Below are 27,633 nucleotides of genomic sequence, written 5' to 3' on the forward strand. Positions count from 1 at the left end.
GGGCTGCCACGCCGTGGGCCCCTCTCGCGCCAAGCATGGGTGTCCCAAGGGCAGATGCGCTGTCCGTCCCCTCCCGTCCCCCGAGAAGGGAGACGAGGGCGCTGCGTCCGCAGCAACCGCCGGGGCCAGCCCAGCCCGCCCATGTTAAAGCTAGGCCCGGGCACCACGCGCCGACCTCCCGTTCGCGCTTTAGTGGAGAAAGGGCTGTAACTTGTCCACTCGGCGGCCACCAGGCAGGCGATTACGCCGCTCGGACCCCGCTTGGGTGACGCCGGCACAAATGGACGACCTTGCATTCTTCGGAGCGAACTTTCCCCTTCTCCCGCTAACGGGCAACCTTTAAAACTAAAAAACAAGCAAAACGCACAAGCGAGACAGAGCGAGAAAACGAGCCCGTCCAGCGCGGGGCGAGAGGCGCTTCCTCGCACCCGCAGCCAGGGCGCCCCCGGCCCCCACAACGCGTCCCTCGGCGGCCGGGGCAACGGGCTGGGTCGCCACGTACCCGAGAGACCCACGCAGAGGGACGCCCCGGTCGTCCTCCGCCGCGCGGCAGCACCGGAAGCGCACGCGCCGGGCCGGGGCCGCCCGCCTCCCGGCTCCCGGGCTTTTTAAGGCCGGCGGTTTCCGCAGCCAGCCCGGGGCGGGGAAAGCGTGGCGCACGCCCGGCGCGGGCCGCGTCCGGAGCCGTAAGTCCCGGCGGGGCGGCGCCCTAGCGCCCGTGCCTGTGGGCCCCGCTTCAGGGACGAGTCGGGCGCACCCTCGGCCTTCCGCGGAGACTCACGGCGCTCTAGGGGTACAGCGGACTCCCCGCGCGGCCTGGGACCCTGAAGGGCCTTGTGGGTCACCCCCCGCCCCCAGCCTCCCGCCCTCACCCCGGCAGGTTGCCGGAGCCCTGGGGCCCGCGGGAAGGAAGGGCGCACCTGTCCGTCCTTTAGCGGAGCGGGTGGGGCTTCGGTTTGGGGGCTTCGGGGAGGCCTCCAAGCTGCGGACGCCGGGTCCTCCCCGGGCCTCCCGCCGGCCACTCGGAATCCACCAGTGTCGTTCACTTCGTCTGGAGGAGATGGCACAGCGTCGACCGTATCTTTGTGGCTGGTGTCAAAGGCAGGATAATCAAACCGTTAATGCCCCGTCTAAGTGCAGATTCAGTTCCATTGTTGTCATTACAGGACGCACCAATGGACCAAAACAATAACAAAAGAACCCGAGCGGCTCGGCGGGCTGCTGCTGCGGTCCAGGCCGGTCCCCGCAGTTTAGAAAGCGCTACTTTTCTCTGGCTGTCCCGGGGCCCTCAGCGGTCGCCACCACTGCGCTCCCGGTTATGCAGCTCCGAATTCATCGAGTGATAACGGTGTAGGGTGTAGGGCCTCCTGCAGGAGTCGACACACTGTGGGCTTTTTTGCCCAAAGACATCCATTGGCCCGAATTGAGAACCAAATCTTACTTCCCATAAGACTCGGAGGAAGAGCCATGAAAAAGGAATTAGACAGAGGCTTCCCCAACTTGTTTCTTTTCTTCTTCGTTTGAACTTATAAAACAACCTTAAATAGCATTCCTGGCCAGAGCATCACCCGGGATTCTTTTGCATAACAGGTCTGAGCAGAGGGCTGGACGTAGGTGCAATGGCCCTGGTGCCCTATGAGGAGACAGCGGGAGTGGGGCTACAGAAATTCCACAAGCCTCTTGCCACCTTCTCCTTTGCAAACCACAAGATCCAGATCCGGCAGGACTGGAGGCAACTGGGAGTCGCAGCAGTGGTTTGGGATGCGGTAAGTAAGCCGTGGAGAGGGGAGAGGGAGTTTCTGAAAATGTCCACATTTGCTTATAAGATTGATCTTTATTTTTTTTAAAACAACTTTACTGAAATGTAATTCACATACCATATACTTCACCTATTTAAAGGCACTATTCAATGGGGGTTTTAAAATACAGTTCACAGAGTAGTGAAACTATCACCACTTCAATGTTAAAACCTTTTTATTGTCAATGCCACCCCCAAACCCCTATCCCTTACTAACACTCCCCATGCCCCCATCCCCAACCCCCGCCCCCATAGACTGCATTTTAAAGGCAAGTGAATGAAAGCTGAGGAAAGTTAATGACTTCCTAGTCATTACCCAGTGGGTAAGAGAGAAGATCTGAAGGACAGCAGGAGCCCCTGACTGCTTTGGACACTCATTGGGTTATTCTTTTTAAAATATTGCCAAAAAGTATTGTAAAGTGACAAAGCCCCAAATGAAGATCATGTGCTTTCAAGGTTTTCCATAGTTGTAATAGTCGCAAAGTTATTACTGCTTTTTTATTTCTTCCTCTCCCAGCACTGTTCTATCTGCTTGAGAATAGTGACTTGTGCCCTCAGCATCTGGTGCCACACCTAGGACTCAGTGGGAGCTCATTAATGTTGAATAAATGATTGGCACAAATACAGTTAGGCAGTTTTAGCCTTGTATTAGAGATTTTTTTTTGAGACAGAATCTCTCACTCTGTTGCCTGGGTGAGTGCCATGGCGTCAGCCTAGCTCATAGCAACCTCTAATTCCTGGGCTCAAGTGATCCTCCTGCCTCAGCCTCTCGAGTGGCTGGGACTACAGGTGTACACCACCACCCCTGGCTAATTTTTTCTATTTTTAGTAGAGACAGGGCCTCGCTTTTGCTTAGGCTGATCTCGAACTCCTGACCTCAATCAGTCCTCCCACCTCAGCCTCCCAGAGTGCTAGGATTGATTATAGGTGTGAGCCACCTCACCCGGCCTAGGATTAGAGATATTAGAGAAACATTTAGGAATAAAAATCTTAATATATTCTAATCTAGTGATATCACTTCTAGGAATTCAGTCCAAGGTAACTACATGAAAACTATTCCTGTAACAATAAAGATAAATAATAATAAGAAATGGGAAGCCTCTTGAATGCTCACCAAGAGAGAAACTGCCAATTATAAATTGCCACATATTTCATATGTGGCTATGAAAAATAAATTACAGTAAGAAAAAGTTAACATTATACAATTCTTTTTATAGAATTGTAAGCACATGCAAACTCACACATAAGTATTCAAAACTTTGGCCAAAATTTACTTTCTGCTGTTCAGGACATGCAGTGAGGGCCCCCGGTGGGCAGTGGCCACAAGTGATGCAGCTCAGGGAACCTCAGGCACCGCACCGATTTTTCCCTCTGGGTGAAGTTGTGGCCTTGCTGACCTGAGGTTGGTTTAGGACCTGAACAGTTTCTTAAACAGAATCAGAGATTGCTCGTGTCAGTTGTTGCAGAATAGTTTTGTAACCCTCAAGTGTGAAAGTGCCATGACAGTAAAAAATTAAACGTTCCAGATCCAGCAGGACCCCATCTTGTGTGGGCACTGTCATTGCCCGCTGCTGAGGGCTGTGGGTGTGCTGTTCTATGCTTGCTTGGGGAGGTTATCTCACAGCAGCAGCTGAGTTCCTGTGTTTCATTAAGCTGGGGATTGAACCGTGCAGTGGGAGAGGGGAGTGTGTGTGTGGTCTCTTCCTGCCCACATGTAGCTGACCTGGAACCCTACAGCTCCTAAGGTGCTCGTTGACCTTAACCATAATCACACTGTGTTTTGACTCAGGCCATCGTTCTTTCCGCGTATCTGGAGCTGGGAGCCGTGGAGCTCAGGGGCTGCTCTGCCGTGGAGCTGGGAGCTGGCACGGGGCTGGTGGGCATAGTGGCCGCCCTGCTGGGTGAGTGTGATGCATTGGCTCACTCCTTAGTGAGCAGAAGTTGTTGAGAGATGCATTTGCTGTTTTCTTATCATAAAACCCATTGTTGCTTTTCACCTTACTGGATTATTTTCTTTCTCCTGTACTGATGTGTTGTGGGCCAACTGCCAGTGCCCTAACTTCAGTAAGGCTGACAGGCTAATTTCTCTCTCCCTCTTGTCCTATTATTTATACTGCTCATGGGAGATTGCTTTGCCCCCTTCAATTCTGTGATGCCAATGGTAAGATCTTAAGGTGACTTTGATTTCAAAGAGAATAATCTTATCCATGTGTATTTTTTATACTTTAATGTGCTTTGGATTTAACCCTGGGAAGTAGGTAGAGCAGATAGTCTCTTTCCTTCATTGCTGAGGAAACTTTGCTGGTTTTTCTCTTCTAGGGACTGTTGGCCCCAATATAGCTTGTATTGGCAGCTTATATTAAAAATTTGTATTAGCCAGGGGCGGTGGTATACACCTGCAGTCCCAGCTACTTGGGAGGCTGAGGCAGGAGGATCACTTGAGCCCAGGGTTTGAGTCAAGTCTGGGAAACATAGCAAGACCCCATCTCAAGAATAAATAAAATAAAAAATTGTATTAATGGTGTACAGTTTTAAATTTATTTCAAAGTTTATCATTTTAACATTTGGTATACAGACATTGATTTAGGCCTAGAACATTTTTGAGCTTCATTATTATTTTTATTATTCATTGTTGACTCCTTTCTACAACTGACTTGTATAGTTCAAGCTATTCAGTGATGAGGATAGACCAGCTTCTGAGATGCCATATATAATATTCATCAATCACTTCAGTATTGTCACCTGGAGCTCTTGTGAAAGTGAAGATTATGATTCAGCGTGTCTGGAGTGGGGTCTTAGAGCCTGTATTTCTTTTTTTACTCTTTTAAATTTTTTTTAGAGACTGGATCTTGTTCTGTCACCCAGATGGGGGTGCAGTGGTGTGATCATGACTTACTGCAGCCTCGAACCCCTGGGCTCAAGCAGTCCTTCTGCCTCAGCCTCCCAGGTAGCTGGGACTACAGGTGAGAGCTGCTGTGCCCTGCGAGAGCTTGCATTCTAACAAGCTCCCAGTGGCAATGCCTACTCTGCTGGTTCTCAGACCACACTTTGGTAGTCAGGATCTGGGATTCCAAAGCATTTTGAACTCACCTTGCTGTCTATAGGCATTCTGGGACCTGCTAAAGCCCCTCTTTTGTTCCACTTTTTTTCTGGGAACTCATTTCTTTTTTATTTTTTTTAAGCCAACTTTAGCAGCCGGAATGGGAACTCATTTCTTTTTCAGTATTTCTTTTTTTGCTTAGGTGTTGCTTTCCAAAATCTGATGGGGAGCACAGGCAGGGATGGTGGTTAGAAGTATATATAAATTGATTTAGGTTTCCGTTTGTCTATAGCCAACGGCGCTTAAGTCATTGTTGAGGAGGCCCTTGCAGGTACGCTGCCTTTTACTCTTGTCAGGCAAGCCTTATAACTTCCCCTTTTATGTTAGGTATTATTTTTAATTTTCATTTTCAAATAAAACTGGCATTCTGGGAGAACCCCACTTTCTGAAGTCCTGATCAGTGGAGATCTGGGATTCAAAACCAGGTTTGTCAGACTTGGCAGCTCAAGTATTTTCCCTTCGATGATACCAACTTTCCTTTCTGCTGATATGAGGAGAGTTAACTAGAAGGGGAAATGAGGTTTCTTCTGTATCCTCCTGAGAACAAGGGCTCCGTGCAAAACTTTATCAGCTGGTATAGAGACTTGTTAGTGTGGTAAAGTGCACAGGTCTAGTTATAATTGGTTTGGATACATCTTTTAATTCTTAGTAGCTGTGTGACCTTGGGCAAGTTGCTTAACCTCTAAACTTTGATTGTCCCATCTGTAAAATGGGGATAATAACTATTTATTCTACAGTGAGGATCCAATGAGACTGTGTGTAGAAATCTGTTAGCTCATTGACTGACATAAAGGAAATGCTCCATGAGTGTTGATTGCTATTCTGAATACTTTTTCTGATCTAGAAATCTGGATGTCTGGGTTTGGGAAAGTCATGATAAGTTATTTCAAGTACTATCACAGACTGAGGGATTAGTTAGTTGTTGCCACAAAGGTTGGTTCTGGGAGTGGGCTAGAACAACAGAACAGCACACAGTGTTGTGGTGATTAGCAGATGTGTGCTTCACAGCCCAGCTTCACTGTCCTTTCCTGCCCCACCCCGCACAAAGGATTAATTGCTGCCTTCTTTCTTTTCCTGTAGTGTTTGGAACGCTCTCACCTCTATCCCGGCTTTGTCACATTTCGTTATAGGCCGTTTTTTCAGGGGTCTGTCTCTCCTGGCAGGCCGAGGCTCTTGAGAAATGGGACCAAAGCTCCTTCTGCGTGTCCTTGGCCCTTGTATAGCACTTGCCATGCATTAGACACTCAAATAGTTTGGAATAAGATATGAACAAACTAGATTGCAGCCTTTTTGAAAAATCAGGAAAATTAATAGTTTTGTTAAAAAACTGATGTAATTCTATTGCAAAATAAACCTAAAAGCAGTCTAAAGGAGAAGAAAAAACCCACCAATGATTCTGATTATTTATGACTCTGCAACGTAGTTGCAATTAGCATTTTGGTGTATTTTCTTCCATTCATTCTTTTTTCTCTGTATTTTTAATCATGGTTATAATTATGGTAATATATATGTGTATACACATACATATATAAATGATATTTTATTTAACATTCTGTCATAAGCATTTCTCTGCTACCGTATGATTTTCATATTCACTGTTTGTCGTCATTACAAAGTATTAGGCTGGAGAAGTTTTGATGCTGAAACCAGAGGGTAGGGAAAAGTTAATCTCTTTAAAGCAGAGTTAGGCGTGGTGGCTCATGCCTGTAATCCCAGCGACTCTGGAGGCTGAGGTGGGAGGATGCTTGAACCCAGGAATTTGAGGTTTCAGTGATCTGTGATCACACCGTTGCATTCCAGTCTGGGTGACAGAGTGAGACCCTGTCTCGTAAAAAATAAATAAAAAATAAAATAGAAACAGTGAGAACTAAAACGGGCAGTGATTTTGAAGTGTCAGAAAGGGATTGATATCTTTTAAAAAGTGTTTTTGTTTTTTGTAAACTTAGTCATTTATTCCTAAATTCAGGGAACATCTTCCACGTGCCTGGAGGATGGCTACAGGCAGAGCAGTGGCAGGAAGGCAGGTGTCTCGAGAAGCTTACATCCTAAGTCTGATGGGGGAGGCGAGTGGTAAAGAAAAAAGCCAAAAAAGTAGTGCTATGCAAACATAATATAGGGTGATAAGACTTTCCTGTTTAAAAAAAAAATAGATTTCAGTGGTATTCAGAGGAAGATGGGGGAAAAAAAAAAAGAAAGAAAGAAAAACCAGCTGCTAATTCCTGAGCAGTTCCTATGTTCTGAGGGCTGTACATTTGCAGTCTCTCATTCTCGCAGCGACCCTGCATGATAAGGAGACCTGTCTGGCTTAGAATTCTCTTCAGGTGGTGAAATAGGCTGGGCATGGTAGCCCATGCCTGTAATCCTAGCACTTTGGGAGGCTGAGGCAGAAGGATCGCTTGAGTCTAGGATTTTGAGACCGGCCTGTGCAATATAGCAAGACCCTGTCTCTACAAATAGTAAAAAAAATTAGCTGGGCTTGGTGGCACATGCCTGTAGTCCCAGCTACTCAGGAGGCTGAGGCAGGAGGATGGTTGAGGTTGAGGAGTTTGAGGTTGTAGTGAGATATGATGATGCAACTGCACTCTTGACTGGCTGACAGAATGGGACCTTGAAAAGAAAAAAAGTAGTGAAATGAAGGCTTAATGGAGGGTAACTTAAGCGAGGTTACAAAACTAATGGATTGTGGTTAGGATTTGAATCCAGTTGTGACTCTCAAACCCTGGTTCTTAGTTTGAAAATCTCCCTGGCCTCTATACTACTTAGGAACTACTTCTCTGTGGTTGCTTTCCACGGCTTCAGTTACCCGTGTTCAGCGTCGGTCTGAAAATATAATAGGTGAGTACGGTGCAAGAAGATATTTTGAGAAAGAGAGCGAGCATTCACATTCACATAATTTTTATTATAGTATATTGTTATAATTCAATTTTATTATTAGTTATTGTTAATATCTCACTGTGCCTAATTTATAAATTAAACTTTACCATAGGTATGTGTATATAGGACAAAACATAGTGTATGTAGGGTTTGGTACTATCTATGGTTTCAGCCATGCACTGGAGGTCTTGGAATGTATCCCCTGCAGATAAGAGGGGATTACTGTATTCACAGAAGAAAAATAGCCCATCTTGAAGATAGGATTCTGTAAGTTGGGTTGGAGTCAGGGAATCTAGATTTTAAGAGCTTTCCATGTGATTTGATGGCCAACCAAGCCTGGGGACCACTACCTTAAAATACCATGCTCAGGAAGATAGTGTGTTTTACTTTCTGTAATTCTGGTGCAAATCTCTGCTGAACTTTTGACTTGTGTGTTTAAGTGAAAGCTGGGTATCTCTATCTGGCTATTTCCCAGCACCTCAAACAGTACATGTTTAAACCCACACTCTTCTTGAACGTTTTCAAAACTTGTTCTTCTTCCTTTGTTCTGAGTTGGTATCACTGTCCACGTAGTCACCCATGCCAACTCCTTGACTCCCCCTCTACCTCCCACCTCCTCTGCTGATTCTATCTTTTAACTACTTGAATCCATTTCTCCCTTTCCATTCCCACTGCCTGGCTTGAGCTCTCATCATGTTGCCTGCGTGATCATATCACCCTCCTACCTGACCTTTCTGTCTCTGCGTTGTCTTCTCAAACCCACTTTCTCAATAGCCAACATAGTAGCCCATCGAAAATGCAGCATCATCTGCCTTCCCACTACCTGCCTTGCAAGCTAAATCCCAGGCTTCTTAGCAAGGCATGGTGCTCTCACCTGCCTGCCTCTTCAGCCTTGTTCTTCTTCAACGTGACTGCACTGCTCAAAGGTCCTGTACACACATACTGCTCTGGCCTGTCCTTTCTGCCTTGAATGCCCTTTCTTCACCCCTTTCCCTTGGTTCATGCCACATCTTTTAAGTGTAAGCTCAGATTTTCCTTCCTTTGGGAATTTTTCATTGACCTCTGCTCCTCTTGAAGAATTTCTCTTGTGATTGCATGATTTCCTATGCACACCTGTGTTCCTATTATTTTACTTCCCACATTGCATCACAATAATGTTTGTGTCTTTCCCTTAGAAGACTCTGAGCTCTGAGTAAGGACTTCTTTGCTCATCTTTGTATCTCTAGCACATAGAATGTGCTTGAATGTTTGCAAAAATTAAGGTGTTACAAAACTAAAAGTGATGAGACATGTTTACACATTCCTTTTCCATTACTAAGTGACAGCAGGCTGTGTTGTCTTTTTATAAACTAAGTATTGACTCACTTCCCTCCTTACCCAGCATAAATCTCATGGGCAGTCATTTTATCATCATCTTCACATACCATCAACACCTTGCCCTTCCTTGCTTCCTGTTATTCACTAGGCTAAAAACAACCCAGGTTAAGTGCAGTTTTCCACCTGGCCCAGGCCTGTGCCCGTGCAGCTGAGCATGGCTGGAGGAAAGACTGCTGCAGGGTCTCACCGTAATTTCATGATCAGGAACCTCACGGAGGCTCTTGATACTGCTGGGCATTCACACTCTGCTTCCTGTCTTACTCTGCTGAGTGACCGTTTCATATTTTTGTTCTCTCAGACCTCCAGTCCTTCTGTTTTCACTTTTAGCTAATGACATTTCTTATTGCACTGCTAAACCACCCAAATGATGCAGTCAGCAAAATCCAGACTGGGAAACCACAGGACATGTGATCTGTTTCTTCTCTACACTGCTAGGGAAAGAAAGATAGAAAGGAAACTGAGAGAGTAAATGATAGACCTAATGCATCCTCTGCACCCCCAACCCCAGTTAAGGAAAAACAAACAAACAAAAAACCCCAAACCAAAACAAAACCATAGACAAAGCTGTAATGTTCAGGAATGGACATTTGGGTGATAAAACTGGAGTGAATAGTAAGGAGTGATTCCCATGAAAGCCAGGAAAGTGGTTGTTTGTCGGTGGTTGCATTTGGGAGCTGGCTTGTGGAGGGTTCTGGGGATGTTGCAGCAAGGTGCAAGCCACAGTATCCTTCACCTGGATCACTGTGGTGGTCTTGCTCCACTGCTAGAGATTCTGTTAGAACCTAAGTCAGACCATTCATATTTCCCCTCAGCAATTTCCAGTGGCTTCCCATCTCAGTAAAAGCCAAAGCAGTTTCAAAACATGATGAACATGACCTATGGATCCCTAGATGACCAGCCTCCCTTCCCATGACTTTAACCTCATCTCCTGCGACTTTGTTCCTTGCTCACTCTGTTCCGGTCACTCCATCTTCCTTGCCTGCCCCACTGGGACTTTGTACTTGCTCTTCTGTCTGCCAGGAATGTTCTTCCCCTTGATGTATACTTGGTTATTCCCTCACTTCCTTCACTCCTTTACCTCAGTCACCTTCTCAGCGAGCTCTTCCCTACGTACCTGATCTAAAATTTCACACCAACCTCCCTTCCTGACGTTTCATGTCTCTTTCCTGCTTTATTTTTTTCTTTAGCGCGTGTTACCAACTAAGATACTGGATATTCTGTTTTTTGGGTTTGTTTTTTTTGTTTTGTTCTGTTTTTGAGACAGAGTTTCACTCTGTTGCCTGGGCTAGACTGCCGTGGCGTCAGCCTAGCTCACAGCAACCTCAAACTCCTGGGCTCAAACAATCCTCCTGCCTCAGCCTCTCAAGTAGCTGGGACTACAGGCATGTGCAACCATACCCAGCTAATTTTTTCTATATATTTTTAGTTGTCCAGCTAATTTCTTTCTATTTTTAGTAGAGATGGGGTCTCGCTCTTGCTCAGGCTGGTCTTGAACTCCTGACCTAGAGCAATCCTCCTGCCTCAGCCTCGCAGAGTGCTAGGATTACAGTGGATATTCTGTTTTTTAAAAGACATCTTATTGCCTTTCTCTTCACTTGAATGTAAGCTGTATGAGGGTAGAGGTTTTATCCCATGGCTGATAGTAGCCACTCATATTTGTAGAATTGATGGATATTATGGGGAATGGTCAACTGGCATTAAGATCCTATTCGAACTTCTGGGATACCTAAATAGGTTAGAAGTAGCCTCCAAAATACCTGGGACAGACATTAGAGATGGTCTATATGTAAGAGCTATTAAAATGAGTACCAGGGTGATATATAAAAGACAAGATCACTCCAGTATTGCCAACAGAGCATTCTGTGGATTGTTAAGATATCCAGAGATAAAGTTCTGAGTCAAACACGGAAAAGGCTGTCTCCAATTTTTATCATCAGAAGAGATGAAAACTATCTTTGAATTCTGCTCATTGGGCAACACACTGTCTAGCAATGAACAGTTGAAGTGGGAGGTCCAGGCTTGTAAAATCTAACAACCTAAGTGTAAGTTTCCACTGACATAGTGCTAGTGCAGCTGGTCTGGCATCCTGTGGGGGGATTACCTATGAGATTATCAGCTGAAGAAGGATGCAGGTGAGAAATAATTTTATGAAAGAATGAAACATAATTTTAGAGTTCAGAACCTCTGGGGCCAAAACTAAACAGGATTACACTTGTTATATTGTTCCTACAACATAGAGGAGGTACATCAAACTTACCCTTCTGTGGTTGCTTCACCTTAACTACAGTTCAGTCTTCTCTCATTCATATTCGTTCAGAAAATTAAATCTTTTAGTTCATTATCAGCAACCCACAAGAAACAGATTAACAAAACATTGCCTCATTAATTTTCTACACAGTATGTAGAACCTTAGCACTTAAAGAACATGATCTAGCATTTTAACCGATATTACTTTAATATAATTCAGTCATTTTTAAGTTTACAATTTTTCAGTGATTATATATGTATTATATAAACATATAGGTTGGCTGCTTCATAACAGCATAAGGAGAGGTGGACTGGGATTTCTTAGTAGCTGATTTATCTCTTCCCTAATTTTTTTTTAAACTTTAGCTCCACAAAACAGCCTTTTTCTGTTTGTTTTGGTATCTTGTCATTTTTGTAATTATAGTCTGCTGCCAGATTTTTCATTCTTGGATTCTATTGTACCAGGAGGTCTACTGACTTAAGCTTGTGACCTAATGAATAAAGAAGTATGGGCCAGCTCTGCTTGCAGAATTCAGAAGCATCAGCTTGTGTCACTTGGTAGCTCTGCAGTTTATAGGCACAACTTCAGCAAACAGCAGTTTTGTCATAGAGGCAAATCAAAGGTTCACTTTTACCAGCAGGCAGTGCAGAAGGAGCCGGTAGTCATCGTTCTGTTGCAGTTGTCCATGTAGACTGATACTCGGCATGGCAGGTGGAATATGTAGAGACACTCTACCTTTAACTTGATCCTTTCTCTACCTATTAGAGTTGTACTGATGTGCACATTACTTTTTCTTTGTCCCACATTGTAGGTGCTCATGTGACTATCACGGATCGAAAAGTAGCATTAGAATTTCTTAAATCAAACGTTCAAGCAAACTTACCTCCTCATATCCAACCCAAGGTGGTGGTTAAGGAGCTGACTTGGGGACAAAATTTGGGGAGTTTTTCACCTGGAGAATTTGACGTGATACTTGGAGCTGATATCATATATTTAGAAGAAACATTCACAGATCTTCTTCAAACACTGGAACATCTCTGTAGCAATCACTCCGTGATCCTTTTAGCTTGCCGAATTCGCTATGAACGGGATAACAACTTCTTAGCAATGCTGAAGAGGCAATTTACTGTGAGTAAGGTTCATTATGATCCTGAAAAAGATGTACATATCTACAAAGCACAGAAGAGAAACCAGAGGGAGGACTTATAATTGGCTATAATTTATAAGAATGTTGTTATTGGGTGTGTCCCTTAAGGTCTTAAACTGGGATTCTAACCATATTTAATGACATGGCTTACTGTACAAAAAGTCTACCCAAAGGTTCTCAGGGGACAAAGCACATGTGCAGTTTTAAAACAAAGCCGTGCTCTGTCCCATTGCTGTGATTTTTAGTCATATTTTACTCACTCTGAAATTTAACATTAAAGGAAAGTATGAAATTTTGGTTTAAGCTGTTTTTGTGTACCATGCTACTCCCTCTTGATAAAAACAATTTGCACTGATGATATGAAGGGCTGATAAAAAGGTGTCTTTAAACTAGTAATCTTGTTTTGGTAAGGTTAAATCACGCAAATTATTTTAAGCATATTCTCAGATATATAATATTTAGCCCAGTTTTCTAATTTTCTGGATGTAAAAGAGAGTTAACATACATTCTCTGAACTGCTCCTGCTATTGAAATCTTTTGCCCCATTTAGGTCTTTTTTTTTTTTTCCCCTGAGACAGAGTCTCACTTTGTTACCTGGGTGGGTGCTGTGGCCTCAGCCTAGCTCACAGCAACCTCAAACTCTTGGGCTCAAGCGATCCTCCTGCCTCAGCCTCCTGAGTAGCTGGGACTACAGGCGTGAGCCACCACGCCCAACTAATTTTTTTTGTTGTTTCTATTTTCAGTTGTCTGGGTAATTTTTTTTTTCTATTTTTAGTAGAGACAGGGTCTCACTGTTGCTCAGGCTGGTCTCAAACTCCTGAGCTCAAGTGATCCACCTGCCTCAGCCTCCCAGAGTGCTAGGATTACAGGCGTGAGCCACCGCACCCGGCTCCCATTTAGGTCTTAAGCACTTTTGGTTGTTTTGAATAGGATGAGTTTTCTGAGGTCTCCTATCATGCTTTTTGGTTTAATTTTAGGTTTAGTTATATAAACAAAGGAATAAGTAAAACAAAATTTTAGTTGCTTTTTAAAAGCACTTAAAATCTTAGACTGGAATAGATATCTTTAAATCAAAAGCTATGGTTTTCCCCTTCACCTTTATCCTTTCTCAAATGTTATTATGTATTTCTTTCCTAGGCTTTCCCTGTCTCTTTATAATACACAGGATGTCAATAAAGTTTTAAATCTCATCTCTCCATGAGAGGTCAGCTCCCCAAATATAAGCTCCTTCTGTGTTGCACTTGATCGTTCAGTGTCAGAATCCCCAGTAGACCAGGAGCCTCACGAGGGCCAGGAATGCTTCTGCCTCTTCCACTGTTTGCTTCCCCAGTATCTGGTATATCATACACAAATAAGGAAAAAGATACATTCCATTTAGAGCGTATTGACCTTTGGGTTAAATGATTGCTACATTGTTTTATGATTTTTTTTTTCTTTTTTTGAGACAGAGTCTTGCTGTTGCCTGGGCTGGAGTGCCATGGCATCAGCCTAGCTCACAGCAACCTCAGACTCCTGGGCTCAAGCAATCCTCCTGCCTTAGGCTCCTGAGTAGCTGGGACTACAGACGTGTGCCACCATGCCTAGCTAATTTTTTTTTTCTTCTATTTTTAGTTGCCTGGCTAATTTCTTTCTATTTTTAGTAGAGACAAGGGGTCTCGCTGTTGCTCACACTGGTCTCAAACTCCTGACCTCGAGCGATCCTCCCACCTCGCTCGGCCTCCCAGAGTGCTAGGATTACAATGTGAGCCACCACATCTGGCCTATCTTTGATTATCTTTGATGGACTTTATGAATGAAGTCACACATATCTTTTTGACAATATAAAAGCTTAAACAAATTTAGACTGCAAGAATATTATAATCTCAATATGGTATCTGGTACTAGAGATAGATTTTTTTTAACAAAACATTAAAAACAAGACCTCCTTTTTAATCCTTTTATGAATATACTGGATGTAAAAATATCCATTGTTATTTTCTACATATATTTACAATAGCTTTACTTTAATAAAGGTGAATTGAAAATTGTGAGTATTCTGTACCAGTTCAGCACAATGCTGATAAATGCACATGAAATGGAAATAGCTACAGCTTACTGAATCCATAAAATGCCAATACTGCACCGTGAATATATATGGAAGGTCTTTTAAAACAAGTACAATAAAAGCCTGGCAATATCACCAACACTGTAATGAAAAACCAGTCCCATTTAGGTATATTATTAGAAATGAATATGTTAGAGTTCAGTTCCTTTAAGATCCCTAACTTTGCAGATAGGTATTAAAATGGACGGGGGTAGGGTAGGGTGGAAGTAGGGAGCTTCAAGATGCCTGGGTGCTCTGCCAGGTGAGGTAGGCTGTTACTGTGTTATGTTTTCATTTTTGAAAGATTAACTAAGAATCAGAAAATGTTGAAGGTAATTTTTCTTTCTAATAGAAGGACAAGCAAGAAAAAAATCAGGAATAGTTTGGCTGTATAAGTGAAAAATCAAGTGATTTTTCTTTGGGTTTAGAATGCTGTTGTGGGTCAGGTTCCCTGGAGAAATAGATTCAGAGATGGAGATTAGGGTGTAGAAAAGTTTAAACAGGAATGCTTTCTAAGACCAGTACTTTGAGGGACTCAGAGAAGCACGACTGGGAAAGAGGGAGAAATTGAGCTAGGATGCAGTCAGGAAAGTACTCGGCTAACTCTTTAGAGCTGGGTGCTCCTGTACGGACTAGTGACTGGCTGCAAGGGGCATAACCTTGGGCTGGAGACAGTACCTGCAGTGGGACGCAGTTGGTAGCCATCAGCCACCAACACTCCCAGAAGCTGGGGAAATGAGTGCTTCGGGGTGTGTGTGGGGTGTGTGTGTGTGTGTGTGTGTGTGTGTGTGTGTGTGTGTGTGTGTGTGTGTGTGTGTGTGTGTGTGTGTGTGTGTGTGTGTGTGTGTGTGTGTGTGGCGGCGGGGGTGGAGGAGAGAGAATAAATAGTGTGTGTGTGTGTGTGTGTGTGGCGGCGGGGGTGGAGGAGAGAGAATAAATAGTGTGTGTGTGTGTGTGTGTGTGTGTGTGTGTGTGTGGCGGCGGGGGTGGAGGAGAGAGAATAAATACCTGGGCAGCACACCAGTGTCCACTACAAATGTCAGTGAAGTTGGGACATATGTTTTATTTATGTTAGAAGTATTAATTTATCCCATAAATCTACATTTTAAGTGTGCTTGTTTTGTCCTCAAGTTAAAGATAGAAACCTAGTTCAAACCTACTTTGTTAAGCCTAGATTCTCAGACTGCCCAATTTCTTTGAACTGTAATATAATACAGTTTTAAGTAATCTAGTGGGTGTCCATAACTTTTTCCTCAATTAATATCACATACTACTGCCAAGATGCTATATCAGAATACACATATGACTCCAGGTTCTTAGAACTCCACTATAAAGAATGCTATTGCTTTACAAGTGGATCACTCTTAAGGGGAACTTGCTTTAGTTCATGATAGATGGGCTGGGTACTATCTTCAAATAGCTTCTAGTTGAACATTTGTTCTTTTACACAAAAGGATCAGAATTCTAATTGTTCAAAATACTAGATTGAACTCTCAGGGCAAAACAGTAACATTGTTTAGATTTTTTTTTTTTTTGAGACAGTCTCACCTGGGCTACAGTGCAGTAGAGTCAGCCTTGCTCACAGCAACCTCAAACTCCTGGGGTCAAGTGATCCTCCTGCCTCAGCCTCCCCAGTAGCTGGGACTACAAGCACGCACAGCTGATTTTTTTCTATTTTTAACAGAGATGGGGTCTCACTCTTGCTCAGGCTGGTCTTGAACTCCAGACCTCAAGCGATCCTCTCGTCTTGGCCTCCCAGAGTGCTAGGATTACAGGCGTGAGCCACTGTGCCTGGCCAGAATATTTTATCTTAGCATAAATTTTATTTGCATTATGCTTTATATCTCAAGTATTAACACAGTGCTCTGTTCATAAAGGGAGTTCGGTAAACACTGATATATGAAAAATATGGATTTCTTTACAGATAAGTTACTATATTAAATTACCTAATTTCTGTGCTTTATTTTTCCTTGTCAAGGTAAGAGAGAAATAAGTTTTCAGGGATATTACAGGCATGGTGGCTCACACCTATAATCCCAGCACTTTGGAAGGCTGAGGTGGATAGTGGATTGCTTCAGGCCAGTAGTTCAAGACTAGCCTGGGCAATGTAGTGAGACCTCATCTGAGCTATGATTGTACCACTCTACTTCAGCCTGGCTGGCAGAGTGAGACCCTGTCTCTGCAAATAAATAAATAAATAAAAAATCATCATCTGATGTTCAACCAAGATGGACAGAAAAATAAAGTAATAAAATCAAAGCATATTCTCAATAGCAAAATTACCATGAATATATGTAAAAGATTCACTTCCAGTAATTGGTACAATTTAATTGCTATTTAGTTTATGGAAAGCATTTTCTACCAATTCTTTTTTTTTTTAGAGAGAGAGTCTCGCTTTGTCACCCAGGCTGGCGTGCAGGTGGCACGATCATGGCTTAATTGAAACCTAGAAGTCCAGGGCTTAAGAGATCCTCCTGCCTCAGCCTCCTGAGATGCTTGGATTACTGCCACTGGCCCCAGCTTCTACCGATTCTTAAATTAACAAAACAAAAATAAAACCTTACTTTTAAAAATCACCATATAATATACTTAGTATTGTTAAGTGGTCCTACATAATAGGGCCTGACTTAATAGTTGGTAAAATAGATGTGATATATTTTAGTGTTAGAGGAATGATCATCATCTTAGTGCTTTCCAGAACCTCTACCTAGAGAGAAGTAGAATTTTCAAAGTCTTTAACAAGAATGAGGTGAGTCACTGCAGTGAGTATAGACAGCTTTGCTCTGGGAAACTGGAGACTTGTGTTCTCATAGCACTGACATGAACAGCATGACATCTGGGCTTCCTCCCTCAGCTCTGTGTTTTACTTTAAAATTTGAGGATTTGTTAGCTCTTTCTGCTCCAAAATCATGTTGTACTTTTCTTTTTACAACCAGGGAAGGGTTAAAAATTTAGTAATACTAGAAAAGATGGTATATTGAAAAATTAAATTTCTTTGCCGAGAATAGTTGTTTCTGAAGGAGATTAGAAGGGAAAACAGTATAACAGAAATGAGAGGAGGAAAGCCTACTTACCTTACAATCTGGTGTAAGGTCGTTGCTGCTACTTCTAATTTTTCTTTCTAAAAAAAAAAAGACAAGTTTGATGTAAAAAATACTAAGCAATACTGATAATAAAAATAATTTAGCAGATTAACAAAATGCTTAGGAAATCACCTCCAGATATGAAGAAAACCACACTCCAGAAATAATTTCTACTTCTCAGTGTCCTAGAGATATTCTAATTTGTGTATATCTAGTTACTAACTTACATACATTTGTAAGTCAAAAGTTTCAGACAACCTAAATGTCCACAAAAGAGGGTACTGTTTAAATTGATATATCAGTACAGTGGCAAGTTTATAAGCCACCATTTGTGTAAAAAAGGGAGAGGGAGGAGAGAATGTATAACATTTGTGTGTATATGCACAGATTGACACTAAAAGGATACACAAGAAACTGCTTTTGACTGCCCTTTTGTACTGTTTAGTTTTTTACAAATGTACATATTTTTTAAAAAAAACTAAGAAATAATGAAATTATCAAGGAAGTGAAAAGAAAACTTACAGGAGAAAATATTATAAGGGTCTAGTATCTAGAATATATAAAGAACTCATAACTGAAAAAAACTCAATCAAAAGTAAGTAAAGGGCTGGGTGCGGTGGTTCACGCCTGCAATCCTAGCACCCTGGGAGGCCGAGGCGGGTGGATGGCTTGAGGTCAGGAGTTTGAGACCAGCCTGAGCAAGAGCGAGACCCCGTCTCTACTAAAAATAGAAAGAAATTAGCTGGACAACTAAAAATACACAGAAAAAATTAGCCGGGCATGGTGGTGCATGCCTGTAGTCCCAGGTACTCGGGAGGCTGAAGCAGAAGGATTGCTTGAACCCAGGAGTTTGAGGTTGCTGTGAGCTAGGCTGATGCCACGGCACTGTAGCCTGGGCGACAAAGCGAGACTCTGTCTCAAACAAAAAAAAAAAAAAAAAGAGTAAAGGACTTGAACAGACATTTCTTTAAAGAAGACATGCAAGTGGCCAAACACACATGAAAAGATGCTCCACATCATTAGTCATTAGGGAATTACAAATCAAAACCACAATGAGAGACCACGCCCATGAGGATGACTATAATTTTTTAAATGGCAAAGTGTTGGTGAGGATGTGGAGAAATTGGAACCCTCATACATCAATGGTGGAATGTAAAATGGTGCAGCTGCTGAGGGAAAGTTTATCGGTTCCTCAAAAAGTAAAACATAGAATTACCATATGACCCAGCAATTCCACTCCCAGGTATATACTCCAAAGATTTTTTTAAAATTCCAAAATATTAAGAGGATACAAATGTTTTCGTTACTTGGATAGCTTTTGTAATGCTCGAGTCAGAACTATCAGTGTGCCCACCACCCAAATAGTGTTCATTGTACCTGGTAGGTAGGTTTTTTTAACCCCAGTCTTCCCTGCCCCGATCCTGACCCCGCTTGATTTCCAATGACTTTTACTTCCTTCTGTGCACGTGTGCCCATCAGTTCCAATTTATTAGAAAGTACATGTGGTGTTTTTTTTTTTCTTTCCCATTCTTGAGATACTTCACTTAGGATAATGGTCTCTTCCCCAAAGATCTGAAAACAGGGACTCACCTGTACATAAATGTTCGTAACACCAGTATTCACAATAGCCAAACAGTGGAAACAACCCAAATGTCATCAACAGATGGATAAACTTGTGGTATATACATACAATGGAATATTACTATTCAGCTATAAAAAGGAAAGAAGTACTGATACATGCTACAATGTGGATGAACCTCAAAAACATGCTAAGTGAAAGAGGTCAGACATATTTGAGTCCCATTTATATGAAATGTTCAGATGGAAATCCATAGGAACAGAAAGCAGATTAGTGGTTTCTAGAGGCAGACGGGAGGAGGAAATGGGGAGTAACTGTTCAATGTATATAGGGTTTTATTTTGCAGTGATGAAAATGTTTTGGAACTAGATAGAAGTGGTGGTTCCACAACATTGTGGATGTATTAAATACCACTTAATTGTTCATTATAAATGATTAATTTTATGCAAACTGCATCTCAATTAAAAATAAGTAAAAACAGCACTAAAACTCCTAGAAATTAACCTTTCTTTTCACATTAGGCTCTCATTAGAATTCTCAGCCCCGGTTTGGTCATGGTGCTTAAGGAAGAAGTGGAGAAATTAAAATGCACAATGAGAGGAAGGATGGCAGTGCTTTTCTGGGTTTGCCTTAAGCAATTTAATGGATAGTGGTACCATTTGCAAGATGGAAAAACAAGCTGAAGGAAGATTTGGAGGAGAAATAAAAGTTGTTTTGGACCTGTGTTTTGGAACAAATAGAAATGACAAATGTATGAGTCTAGATTTTAGTGGAGAGGCTAGGACTAAAACTGTGTAAGTCTATCAGAATTGTATCCTTGGGTATGTGTCTTAGCTTTTTGAGGACTTTTCTTGTCACTTCAGTGCCCAGAAATGTGTCCTCAACGAGTCTGTCAAGTGACAGCATGGAAGTCTAAGCACCTGAACACGGCTAACAAATAGGATGACCACAGATTCTGATTTGCTCAGCACAATCCTGGTTTATGCCTGTTGTCCCCATGTAATTATATCACCGTTTCATTCTCAAAAATGTCTCATTTTGTACAATAAATTATATGATTACTCTTTATAGAAATGAAATTGATATAATTCAATACAATGGCAGGCATAGTAGGCTTAATAAACACATTTTGGCAATTAGAAAAAAAGAATATACTTAGGAATAAATATAGCTGCTTATTTTCAGACGTTTTAGAACTTATTTCAGAAGTTCAATAGCATAGGAGAGAATCTTTTATTCTTACGTCTTAAGCAAAGATTAACCACATCCTCCCTTCCATTTTATAATATAATCACAGAATTTTAGAATTGCAAGGGGACCTAAGAAGTTATTTATTTTTATATCCTTTCAGCGAGCACATACATTTTACGACTTTGGAGCCAGCCTGTCATATGTCCCCACTGGTCATCTCAATAGACAGTAACACCTCCAAATCCTCAAACAGCACTGTTCAGTCTTACTGAAAAAGAGACATTTTGTGCTAAAAATTAAGAGTGCAGTAAAATGAAGTACCTGGAGATATGTTCTTGTTGCTTGAATTAATTTTTTGTTGCTGTATAACACAAGCTTGTGAAACATTCTAGCATAACTTTTGCTCATTTAATGAAATTAGTAAACTTAAGTCCAAGAAAATATGGCTTAATACAACTAGCAAAAACCAAAATATAGAGATCCCATCCCCAAAAAAGAGACTTACAGAGTTTTTAAAAGCATGTTTATGTGACTGCACATAAATGTTTGTGTAAAAAGGGCATTATGACAGTTGATACCACAAAGATTACAGTAAGAAAAAGCACTTTATGACAATATTTCACAAATTCACAAGGATCACTTTTAATATACAAAGCAATTGCTACCATTCTGAACACAAAGCAGCTAATATGTACATAGTGTTAATAAAATGCATTGTAACTCAGTACATTTTTTTCTTTACACATAAAGCACAAAGATTTAGGTAAAAAAATTAAAACAGGGATGTTTCTAGAATGTAGGGAATTTTATTAGAAATGTATTTCCCTCATTATAGTTATTTATTTAGTATTCAACTCCAATAGAAACATCAGAGTTAAAAATCAATACCCTGTTTTGTGCTGATAGTTTTGGGGGAAGTATTCTTTACCCCAATCCTCAAGGAAAAACCAAAAAGCCAAACACCCTTTCTCTCTAGGAATTTCCCTGATTATTTTGTTTCTAAAAAGTTTCAAGCGATACCGATAGGTTAGAAATAATTCCTCTTGTGGGGGTGGTGGTTTCAACTGACGTGGACAAATCAGTCAAGGACAATTTTACATGGAAAACTGCTAACTAGCACTCTTCTTTGCCACCTCTAATAAATCTATACTCAAAGAAAAATGTTGACAAATTATTTCCCACTTTTAATATAAATAATTTTATTACATACACAAATTGGAGTGGCACCTGGATAAAAATACATCTATAAAGCATTTACCAATTCAATTTTAAAAACATAAGAAAATAAAACCTCCCAAACACAATGATAGATCATTTCACTTGGCCAACTAACATAAGATCATTATCTGCAGGGATTTTCTTCCTTCCCTACCAATTTTTAAACAATCTTAGATTTACTCTCACATCTCTGAGATGCTCCTCAGACAAGCTTGGAAATGCCATGCTTCTATAGGCCAGTATTAAATAATGCCGTATAAAGTAGGTAAAATTTGAATTTCCTACTGTTTGATTCTTTTTAAAGACATTTCCTGAAGATTGTTCATTTTCCTTTTACTTGCTGGTGAGAATAATTAAAAATGTATCATGTTAAACCCAGCTGGGACCTGCACCCACAGTACCAGAATGCAGACAGGTCAATATTTTCTCTCTGTGCTAAACAACTCTGCCTGTTTATAATACCAACTTGCATTACAGGCTTTGTTCTATTTTATTTTATTTTTTTTAATTTTTCTTTTTTTAAAAAATAAATTTCAAGTTAAAACACCTGAAATATAATCCCTCCATTCAAACGTTATCTGGTCCCTCTTAAAGTTTGTCTGCCCCCTGAGGACACATACAAAGGCTTAAGCTACATTCACTAATCAATAAGAACTTATCATAAGCAGATGAGACAGATGGAACTTCAGCACCCTGTTTGAATTTATTTGAAATTCTTCCATACTGACTCAGCTTCATGATATGTTCAATCCCTCAAGGATTAATGCCTCTCCTAGCCATTGATTCTAGAGTCAAGGAAACCAGTTCCTAGTACATACAGTGACTGTGTAGTCAACTTAATAAAGTCAACATTATTAACGTTAAAAGTATTCAAGATGTATGTAAGCCACCCAACAAAAAGTTCTAGTTGTGCTTTGTACAACTGAGTGAACAAATTTATCTCACAACTCTTCACCTACAGGCCTACATAAGCACACTTCACTTTCCCCTTCCTCATCTGAAATTAGTCAAATTTAGGCAGCATTTCCTTGATGTCAACAATACCAATTAAAAATGAAAATAATTTAGTAAAATGATTACTACATGTGGTCTCCATGATAAAACAATAATTTAATGGCTTCAAAAATCTTTTACTATTCTGGAAAAAATTAATGGGTATTTTGGCATACTATATACAGTACTAATGTTAGGATGAGGATAAAGTCTCATTTAAAACTGGAAATAAATATTATTCACTTGAATTACTTTTCCTTCAATCTTTATCCATGATAAAAAAGAATAAAATAAGGTTTTAGCCCATCTTTTAAATAACTGGGCTAGTCAAATCTAATTTCCTGGTATTTTTCTTTTACAGCTATTTTTTAAGGCTAGCTTTGAGGTGCTAAAATATTTTAATCAATGAAAAGCTTCTAAAGTCACATGATTTGAAGACTGGAGAAAGACCAAAAAGTCAGCTGATAATTAACTGATGAGGGAATTTCCTTAAGTTGCTAACACCCAAACTGGGTCATTTTTGAAAGTGCAAGTTACACCAAACATTTACAAAGAATATAATGTAAATATAATCCAAATAAATATACAACTTTTGTATTAGGTCAATGGAAAAAAATATACCAACAGTTCTCAGGGCTACAAAGGCAACAAAATAAAGCCTCTTGAAAATAACTGAAAAGGTATGTAACCACTATTTCTAAAACCCACTTTAATTCAAAGTTCTAATTTTAATATATATTAGCCTTATATAATCCTACAAAATGAAGCAGCCTTTGATTTTCAAAATAAACAGAGACCAGTTTATGCTAATAGCTGACTCTAGCTGATCATAGAATTAAAAACTTATTAAATATGAAAAGAAGAAACCTAGATTGAAGTCACTTCAAGTAAGTAAAAGCATCCTCGTTTAAACAAACTTGTTTCTTCCTAAGCCTTTGTATGATTCCGCATGCCACCCCAAAAGGTTAAAAGATAGTAGGGATTAGTCCTGAGAGACAGAGATAAACTTCAGCCAGATGACATCTGATGGGACAGGCTGCCTAACTGGTATTGTGCTTTCAGAGACTAGCACTGCTGCTGACTACCGTCAAAACACATTTTCTGACAAAATCCCTGCTCAAACGAAACATCAAAAGTCCTCCCCCCGCAGGATGATTTTTGAAAAGTCAGTGGTTCCTTGTAAAAGCTGTCTTTAAAATGTTCTTACCACTGTTAATAGCTGCCAGAGACAAAGCATAAAAACCAAATACTTTTAGTGGGGGAAGTTGGGGAAGTTTTCAAGTGACTAGCAACACATTTAAAAGTATCAGGCCAAAGAAAACTTAATAATAAAATAAAATACTTGGAAGAAAATCAGACAATAAAAAATCAATCATGAGTGCTGGAGTAATGCAGTCATATAATCTACCAGAAGGGATGCAACAGAACACACAAAAATGTAAAATTTCATCTGACCTCAATATACTATGATACTCAGCATTCCTGACTTAAGAGCTCTCAGAGCTTTAGATTATATACTGTATGTATATATGTACACATATATTATACAAATGCCATTCCCCACCCCCCCAGGATATCTAAATGAACAGAGCACCTATGACAATATTATGGTTGCCAATATGGTACTTGAGTTTGAAAAAGAATGAACTTAAAATTGTATCTGATATCAATTTTTTAATAATGAACAAATTGGATCTAGCCCTTTCTAAACCACTTTTCAGTTAAACACTATCAAAGCTCAAAAACTCCTAAGAGTAAGATATCAAAAATAAACCCCTCCCCACTTCATTTTTATTAGAGTTAATCTGTCCTATAGATAAAAGTGCCACATGGCCCTATATTTGCAAAGTGAGCGATACCAAACTTGCTATTTTCTAGGCAAATCAGTAGCATATGTACAAATTCCTATGATGACATTTTCATTCCCTTTTGGCCAATATGAAGAGAAAAACATTTATTACTGGTAATGTGGCCACATATGTTCTTGGCTATGGGATTTTTTTTTTTATTATGTCATTTTCTTAATAAAGGTTCTCAAGGCTTCATGCTTAAAAACAAACACCTTCACCCCCCCACCAATTCTCATATTAAAAAAAAAAAAAAAAAAAGCCCGCACAAAAGATGCTTGATTTTTATCTGTATAAACTGAAATCTTCAAGTCTCTCCAAGGGTCTAAACCAGACTTAGCAACAGGATACATTCCTCACCTCACATTCAGTAACTGACTTCAAACCAGTGCAATCTTCCTCAACATATAAAGAACCAGGCCTTTATAACTTAAAATCCATCCAGCTAATATGAATGTGATTGCCTTGATTTATCAGGGACTAAGAGGACCACCAACTTCCTAAGTAGAAAGCCTCAGCTTTTGAAAAACAGAGAACTTTAGAGAATACAAATTGCTAAACACCAGGCAATTTTTCATTTGTAACATGACATTCAGAATGTTCAATCTAACATTTTGACTCAAGAAATAATTCCAGTTTGTGAACAGATTTGTGACTTTGCTTGGTTTCTGTTAAACCAGTTTTAGAAAATAACATTATCTATGCTGGTATACAAACAATTTTTATGCTATAACTTTCCCCATTAGCTCAGCAGGACAAATATCAAACTTTACAGTCGTTTGAAAGCCTTCTTGAGAATCTGGTGAATTGTCCAAACATAAAGACTACATCACTCAATTCTTAGAATGATGCTCCTTCATAAACTTTGTTCATCCTTGAAAAAAGACAATGGTTTGTTACAAACAAAAATATATCATTTACAAATATTAATTAAAAATCTTTTTTAAATGGACCCAATAATTAACACATAAATCTGCACATTTTGTTATGTTAAACAAACTTAACCTTCTTAACCCATTACTAAATATGAAACATTAACCTTTTAAGTTTGACTCTTTTTTTAAAAGGAATTTCCTTCTCAAATGAGAAATTATAATCTAACATTATGCCAGTCTCCAAATTTTTAAAATCCACCATAGTCTTATCTTTCTTTTAAGGGGTAACTTTTAGATTTATCAGGCTTAGTGAATAAAACAAGTAATTAATAATTAAAAGTAGTATTAGGGGAACAGTGTATGATATACACAAATATAGACTATTGTAGTCAGGAATTAAAATAGGTAGCTCCTTTATAAAATGACAAAGGCAACAGAGCATATTGGAAAGCTAAAATATAACTACCCTTTTTAGAAGAGAACAAAAAAATGTTTTGTAAGAATGACAATCCAAATATTGTAGTACAGTAGTCATTCAAATATGTCTGAAGAATAATTGCTTTCCTTATGCAAATCTAAAATCTAACACTGTACTTTTTAGAATATCCCTACAACTTCTTTCATTTAAAAAATTCACTAGAGATTCTCTGTTGAAGTATGTTAACTTGGAAAAGATTTAGAATCAGTATTTTTCTACATGTAACATTTCATAAACAAATACATCACTTTGCTTTATTTAACATCTTGAAGGCTTTCCTGTTGGTGGTATAATGTAAGTGCAAAGGACAACAGTAAATTAGAAATACCCTTTTAAGTAAACGAATGACAATATAAATATTTTTGAAAGCGAGGACAAAAACATTTATTTAAAAACCTTGTTATGTAACTCAAGGGGATGGTTTACTAATCAGCATCTTTTTACTTAGAATTTAGTACTAACTAAAATAAGCTTTGTAATTTTATTTACTTCAATTTAATTTAAAATTCAGATACCATGCTTTTTCATTTAGTTGGTTACTTCTTTTAATGTATTCAAAAATGTTGAACACATAACAGAACTGAATTAAGAAGCAACAACTGCCCAATGGAAGAGCTGTAGTTAATACAGAATGCAAGAACCAAGGACAAATTTTCAGTATTGAAGAAGAGAATGTACATAGAAAGCACTCTGAATTCATTCCTAATTTCTTCAATACCACACTAAAATTCTTTTTTAGAGGGTATGTCTCTTAACAATTTTACATAATTGACAACGAAAATATGAAAACATGTCAATTTGGCAATCAACACTTCTTCATTATACCTTACTTACTTTATGCATGCGGCCCACATATTACTTCAGCTCAAGAGGCTGGGGTAATTCTGTCCCTAAGGCAATCAAGGAGCTCAGCACAAACCTTGAAATCATTTTGAAAAAGATTTTCTTTTCCTTATTTCCCCCATCAATTTACAAGAAATGAGTTATTACTTCTTGAGGAGGGCGGGGGTTGAAAAGCAGAAGTCTCCTCATGATTCCTGGCGCTGAAAGTTTCTTGAGGGGAGAAGTGGAGGCAGGTGTTGGAACATTCACAGTTTAATGCAAAAGCACAAATGAATGAAATTCTGAAGTTGCTTTCAGGCAGTTTTGCGCATAGAAAAAAAGAAATGTTTAGAAAATAAAATGTTTATTTTGTCTTTCTGGTTGTGGCCAAGCCAGTTCATTTTCCACCTTAACAGGTGAAAAATTTAAATCCCAAATTAATCTGATTTGTGGCAGTAAAGGTCCTTAAGTGCTTTTAGCTCCTCAATCAATGTCTTGTTTTGGTTTTCAAGCACTGCCACTCTGTTTTCTAAACATTTCACATATTCTTTCTTCTTTCTGCGACACTCTCGGGCTGCTTCCCTACAAGGAAAAAAGGACAGGGAAAATTATGCAAATCATTTCTGTATCATTTATTTTGGGTTGGAGTACTTTTTAAAAGAGAAATAGCTCAAAGCAACAAACATTTTTGTATGTGTTAGACATCTGAAAAATATACAGAATGACTTGGAAATTATCTTATGTTAAATTTTAATCTTAATATACCATAGAAGGTTGATTTAAAAAAACAAAAAAGAAAACCCCATAAACAAACAAGAGTTAAACAATCACTTAAAAAACACATCTCTCACTATATTAGTTAAAATGTTCTGCATATCTGCAAAATTTGAAATTCTATCCATATCCATAACTAAGAAAAT

General features: G+C 39.9%; 2 protein-coding genes across 6 annotated transcripts in view; one reads left to right on the forward strand and one right to left on the reverse strand.

Moving 5' to 3' along the window:
* The first annotated feature begins 632 nt into the window (after positions 1-632).
* METTL21A (methyltransferase 21A, HSPA lysine) overlaps positions 633-27,633 on the forward strand; it is a 65,921-nt gene continuing 38,920 nt past the window's right edge. For 2 of the 3 annotated variants that reach the window (XR_006736998.1, XM_045560244.1), the window contains exons 1-3: positions 633-793; positions 1,591-1,766; positions 3,588-3,699. Coding sequence is in view for 2 of the 3 variants with exons in the window: in XM_045560244.1 (XP_045416200.1) it covers positions 1,620-1,766; positions 3,588-3,699 (259 nt within the window). In the remaining variant the exon portion in view is untranslated. Of the gene's footprint in view, positions 794-1,590; positions 1,767-3,587; positions 3,700-12,208; positions 12,841-27,633 lie in introns of those variants that run through there. The other variant, XM_045560243.1, reaches the window with a different exon arrangement.
* Positions 20,987-27,633, reverse strand: part of CREB1 (cAMP responsive element binding protein 1) — a 72,760-nt gene continuing 66,113 nt past the window's right edge. For 2 of the 3 annotated variants that reach the window (XM_045560237.1, XM_045560234.1), the window contains one exon: positions 20,987-27,295. In XM_045560237.1, the coding sequence (XP_045416193.1) occupies positions 27,151-27,295 (145 nt within the window). In that variant the 3' untranslated portion in view covers positions 20,987-27,150. The remainder of the gene's footprint in view (positions 27,296-27,633) is intronic. The other variant, XR_006736989.1, reaches the window with a different exon arrangement.

This window comes from Lemur catta, chromosome 8 (genome assembly GCF_020740605.2).
Source record: "Lemur catta isolate mLemCat1 chromosome 8, mLemCat1.pri, whole genome shotgun sequence".
Lineage (NCBI taxonomy): Eukaryota > Metazoa > Chordata > Mammalia > Primates > Lemuridae > Lemur > Lemur catta.